The sequence below is a fragment of the Bombina bombina genome, chromosome 5 (genome assembly GCF_027579735.1).
Source record: "Bombina bombina isolate aBomBom1 chromosome 5, aBomBom1.pri, whole genome shotgun sequence".
Lineage (NCBI taxonomy): Eukaryota > Metazoa > Chordata > Amphibia > Anura > Bombinatoridae > Bombina > Bombina bombina.
In genome coordinates this window covers 778,757,319-778,763,483 of record NC_069503.1, presented here as the reverse complement: position 1 = coordinate 778,763,483, position 6,165 = coordinate 778,757,319, and the positions used below count along the sequence as shown (strand labels likewise).

General features: G+C 32.7%; 1 protein-coding gene across 1 annotated transcript; it reads right to left on the bottom strand.

Moving 5' to 3' along the window:
• Positions 1-842: 842 nt before the first annotated feature.
• CBLN2 (cerebellin 2 precursor) lies at positions 843-5,040 on the bottom strand. Its single transcript, XM_053713117.1, has 4 exons — positions 4,980-5,040; positions 3,695-4,155; positions 2,000-2,119; positions 843-1,701 (listed from the first exon to the last, which is right to left on the bottom strand). The coding sequence occupies exons 2-4, from the start codon at positions 4,040-4,042 to the stop codon at positions 1,504-1,506; spliced, it is 666 nt and encodes a 221-aa protein (XP_053569092.1). The 5' UTR covers positions 4,043-4,155; positions 4,980-5,040; the 3' UTR covers positions 843-1,503.
• Between the last annotated feature and the right edge of the window lie 1,125 nt (positions 5,041-6,165).

Sequence of the window (6,165 nt, the reverse complement as noted above, 5' to 3'; positions counted from 1 at the left end):
ATTTCAATATATATATATATATATATATATATATATATATATATATATATATATATATATATATATATATATATATATATATATATATATTTCCTGCATAACAGTGTATTGCAATAGATTGCCATAGTGTGTATCCTAATATGATCAGATAAACTCTGATCCATCTGAACATTCTATACACAACATACAAATTTGTAGTTAATATTGCATGTTAAGTGTCCTCATGAGCTATGGCCTTGAGGGAAATTTCAGCAAAGTCTTTAGTGTTCCCATAATACAACATAATAATTTACTCAGGCCAACACTAAAACACTAATTAATACTAGCTTTGTTTCTACCAACAACCTAATCTGGAGATAAACAAAAGATTTAAATATGTCACTGGTGTTTCGGGCATGTATGTAAGGTATAAATATTGTAAATATTTACCACTGATGGAATAGTGAGACCTAAACACGTGTCAGATTGTAATTAGTTGAGTCTAGTGCCAACAAAACCCCTAGGGAGCTCTTTTGAATATGTATACACACGTTCCGTTATCATGTGATTCGACATAGTACTATGTGCAAAATAGAAATACTCATCATGGCATTAGAGCTGAGATAAAATATATTGGTTTGCAATTGCTATGGTTCTTCACCAACACACATGAAATGGTAAACAGAATAATAAGCATAAACAGCTCAGCGACAAAAATAAGACGAAAAAATGGTATATTGCCAAGAAGTCAACATGAACTTTAACCTTCCAAAGGAACTTTACAAATATTGCACAATTTGTTTTGAGGTTAAAAGTTGATGTCAGTTACACAGTATATAGACAACTTTAAAGATCAGACAACGTTTCGTTTATAAGCTTTACTTAGATTTACATCTATATAATTGGTAGTATTGGTCAACCTAATGTACATGTTTATCAGCACCCTGAAAGAAAAATCAATATCAATAAATACACAAATAACACAAAACAAAAATAATTCCATTCGTGCAAAATTTGCTTCTTGGTATAAAGCACTTCTTGACACAGTCATCTTCAGAAATCCAAAAATATACATAACTGAGACTGAAGCCATTCTTTTCTTAAGGCTATACAAACACTAATGAAAGCATTGCAAGAACACTTATTCGGGATTTGTAATCTTCTTTTTTTTTTGTGATTCTTTACATCAACAAGGTGTCCGCGTATTTGTCTCAGAACAACAACAAAAAAGTCAATGATCCAAACAATAAATTCCGATATTGACTTTACAATCACAGGTACAAATTGCTCAGGTCGATAATTTCATTTATCCTAAAGATCACTGTCGTCTAAAACTAATTAGAAGCGCAGATTCCCAAGGAAAAGTCAATATCAAAGTAAATATTTTACCTAGAAGATAATTCATCCTTCTACATTGACAATCTGGGAGAGATGATGAAATTAACGTTTTTTTCATCCAGAATAATGGCTACAGTGACAGCTGAATCTTCGCTACGCCCCAGAGCCTCTCTTTTGAAAGCATCTTTAGAGTGGAAAAACTAAAAAACCAGAAAATGTCGAATATTTCCACCCTCCCATGAGGTTACCCCTTTCCAGTCTTAGGTGAACCTTATCGTGTCTCTCCATGTGCAGCAGAACTCCATTGCTTGCTGCTTCTCTAGTAACATCTTGGTCTCCAGCAAAGGCTGAAATAACTGGATAGTCATTCTGCATTAGACTTACCTAGTGAAAAAAATAAACATATTATGTATTTTATTGGTAAAATAAACCAAACTAATCCTAACCCCTCTGAACTATTGCATATTAAAATGCAGGTGCAGATATATAATATTGTTTACAGTTTATGCTTTGTTAATTGTATTAATAATATCATATTTATTTTTTGGTCCAAATTAATGACCAAGATTCTTAGCAAGATAAAAATGGAACCATAGCGCAAATAAACCACTGCTAAAGACAACTGTATACAAAGTCGCCAATAAGAAAAAAAAATCAATATATAAATTAAATGTATACTTACCTCAATAGTCTGTCTGTTGTAGACTTTGACCACATGAAAACTGAAGCTATATATTCCTTTTCTTGGCGCTACAAACGCACTGGATGCAAGGTCAAAATGATTTCCAACATTGACGAGAACCTACAAGATGGAGAACAAGCCATACCTTACTAATCATTTTAGTTAATGACCCTCACTAAATCATTATTACTGGCAAATTACTTGTCTAACCCCACTTTGTTGCAATTTGTTTAGCTTATCATAATCATTAAAGAATCATCCTTGACAAAAGCAGGTCAGGTAACTCTTCTGACTTTGAAGACATTTGTGATAAAGAAGGTAACCATAACCAGGGTATAAACCACTTGCCAAATAAAACACAAGTTATTTAAAATGTTTTCTGATTACATATAAATTATAGTTATGTACACCATGTTTTATTGTGACAAACATCACACTTTTCATGCACCGAAAAGTTATTATAAGTGCACCTGAATTGTTTGTAAATATAGAATTCCTAAATACTGACAAATAATTTAGAAAAAGATAAGCACCTAAAAGTCTGCTTAAAAACCTAATTCTTTAATATTCTTCGTGCAGTCCCTTAAGATATCTTTCTAAAATGCATACTATTTGAGGATTGCATAGTCCATTGGAATTAAAATCAATATTGATATAGTGTAACAACATAAACAGTTTTATTCTATTTATTGATTAATATTTAAAATACATTTTAATGAAGAAATTGCCACTTGATTTAGAATATCTGCTGGCAATTATTTATCCTATTTGCATATTTCATATGCTGGCACTGAAGACAGAGTAATGTGATTCATTAAAAATGCTGCAGTTATTAATGTCAAAAACATCATACCATACATAATGATATATCTGCTATCAATAATAAGATAGGTAATACAATTATTTTACTCCCACCCGAACAAAATTAAGTAATGGTGTAATTAAAACAATGGGTATAAGCCTTTGGGGCTAAATTTTGCTTTGGCTTTTGAATGTTTTATGCAAAGTATATGCTTATATTTATAACCATCTATCCCACGATGTGTCAAAATGGGAAATATTTAGTTGAAAGCCTAGTAACAAGTTTGATGATACAGAGACTAAGATATGCCAGAATGACAGATCTTTTTCCACTATGAATATATCTATATACAGTTATACACTAGATCTTTTTTGTAAATAACTATGATATTACTGTTTCTTTTTTAGCTTGATCCTACACGGGTTGATACACTCACACACACACACAACACATATATATATATATATATATATATATATATATATATATATATATATATATATATATATATATATATATATATATATATATAATATATATATATATATATTTATATTTAACAAACTATATTTGTGCTATCAGTTTAAATTACTTCTAAAGTTCATTTATAACTTTGTTTTATTTATTTCTCACTGCTTTGTGAACTTTTGAACACTATAATGTTTACTCTTGATCAATATTTTTGTTTAAACTTTATAAGAAAGGATTGTTAGAGCCAATCATTAGATCAAAATAAAGACATTTATTTTGTTTCAATCAAAAAATGTGTCATCAACTTTATCTAAAAATATCCTATAACATAAAATGCAGAGTTTAGTAGAAAATAAAAGCTGACGAGTTTTTCAGATGGGAAATAATTTACCTAACAGTACAAGGTGAGATAAGCAGGTTACCTGGTCAAAATAAATGGTCTTGGTGCGGTTGCTCATCTCAGAAGGTTCATGATTGGTGTTTCTGATAGCCGAGAAAGCCACTTTGGCGCTTCCAGAGCGCACAGAAATTCCCAGAGATGAGGTGACAGCTCCATCCGAGGATGGGTTTGAGTCACAGACTACCAGGCACTTTCCTTCCAAAACGATGGGCTCTGTGTCATTCTGGGCTTTCACTTTAGGTGGCGCAAACATCAGCACCACGGACAGCGCCACTTTTATAAGGAAAATGAAGCTCCAGCTCCGCTCCCATTGCAGAGGCTTCAGCACTGCTCCGTCTCGCTCGGGTTCGCCATTCTTCCCTAGACTCATCCTGCGATAGCTGGCAGCCTCTGACCCTGCAAATTCAGTCGCCAAATGCTTCCTCTTAAGTGATCAAAACGGTCGCCGTTAAAAGCTTCCTTAATGTGCTGACTGAGATGAACCTTAGGACAACACAAATAGTTTTATTTAACAGAAACAAACATTGTATTCATGTATATAGTTTACACAGCTGTACAAAACTATGGTTTAACCCCTTAGCTACTAAAGGGCAGCAATGTAGTGAGGTACACCCCTTTTTTTGCAGTTAAGATGAGAAGAAAGTGGAGTTACAGTTGCAGGTGATCATGTAACAAATCTAACAAAATACATTACCATATAACCACAAATGCTTAAAAATAGAAATCACTCTGTTTTATCCAGTTAACAAGCATCTTAATTTATAAATCCATATTTATTGTATGTACATTCAGTTCCCAACGAGTCTATATTTCAGCCTCATTGTTTCTTTAAATGGTGTTGTTTGAAGTTATATAAGCTTTGTATTAGCAACTGTGCTCCCTAAGACTTATTTGGTTCCAACAAACTTCCACAAAAAGTACCTCAATTAGAATTGTATGACATCTTAAAAATACCACCCAGCTCTGCAACAAACCTCAGTTTTTTGCTAAAGACTTCAATATATTTCTATCTAGGATAGAGTAACATCAAACTTTTTCACACCTTTTCATTTTTGCCATTTATCAAATATACTTTCTAGCTATCAATCCTTTCACTGTTACTAAGCTAAACTAATATTTTCAATCAACCTTCTAAATCTAATAGAGCAACACATCTCTAAAACTGTTCCAAAGACTCTGCAAACAAACACCAGTAAAGCATCTCCTAATGATAAACTTTAGGGGAAGTAACCACTATACACTATGTTCTATTTAATCCACTGACCATTACTTACTGATAAATTCTGTATTAAGTACTAAAATATTACCTGATCGGTCCATTGTGCGAAGGGCAGAGCAAGGAGTGTTTCTCTGTGGTCTGTTAAGTTCTATTGCTTAGACAAAACGAACAGGGATTGTGCTGGCAGAAACACAGGGAAACAGGAGTCGCCTCATTCTCTACCGCCCAATGCCAATAGTCTCTAGCCCTCCTCTCTCACTCTAGCTTTCATTCCACTTCTCCTTTTCTCCCTCCCTTGACTTACTTTACATATCTGTTCTCTCGTCTCCCACTCTCTCTTTACTGCACAAGCCCATGCCCTTTTTGCTGTCTTGAACATATTTTATACACACATGTACATGCTGGTCATCATATATAACACCATAAACCTCAAGGGAAATCCCATTAGAACAATATCTGTGGTGTTTAAATAGCTACATAAATTCAACATTCTATTGAAGAACTGTAGAAATAAAACTTAACCTGAACTATTCAGAAATAATAATGAAGTATATCTGGTTTTCTTTCAATACATACTATATTTTATTTTCTATTGTGTCTTTATCAAACCAAATGACATGAAATGGAATGTACAACATACGCTGGCGTTATAGTGTTTACAGAAACCAGTTTTGGAACGCTTTGTTAAAGCCTTGGGAACTGTATTGGCCCGCTCTGATCTTCCAAGTACCATCCTTCATTGTTCGTTTTGGCAACTGACGTATTTATCAAGACTATTGTACCTTCTGTTACATTCCCAATTAAAACCACACTAGAAGAGGGACATCTCAAACCTTGTTGAGGTGCGCCATCTAGCGATACGTTTTACAAACTCCATTTTAGAATTACAATGCATACATTTTAATAAAGACCGAATAACCCTTTCAGAATCTTTCTATTACGACTGTAATTAGTTTTACGGAGGTAAATTAACTCTAAATTGGTTAGAGAGATCAGCAAAAGTTTCTTGATTTCTTATAATTATAAATTGTGTTTTGCACATATTTGCAATATAGACTAAACTGTAATATTAACTGATTTTAATATCAAGTTCCGATTTATATAAATATTCCATTACATTGATTTTATGAGTATCTGTCTGTTACTTTATAGAGTCAACTTTCTCTGTCCATTGAGCTTATTTTGTTATTTGTTTAAAATATGTATTTTTTTCCATTGTAAAGTGTGAAATTACATTTTTATTGTCTATATGCTGTACTGAAACACCCAACAGA

Excerpts from the sequence above, each read along its gene's own strand:
- CBLN2 (XM_053713117.1), bottom strand. The coding sequence starts at position 4,042 with ATGAGTCTAGGGAAGAATGGCGAACCCGAGCGAGACGGAGCAGTGCTG. Across the intron at positions 2,120-3,694 it reads AGACCATTTATTTTGACCAG|GTTCTCGTCAATGTTGGAAA; the intron begins GTAACCTGCTTA and ends TCCATCTTGTAG. Across the intron at positions 1,702-1,999 it reads ACAACAGACAGACTATTGAG|GTAAGTCTAATGCAGAATGA; the intron begins GTAAGTATACAT and ends TTTTTTCACTAG.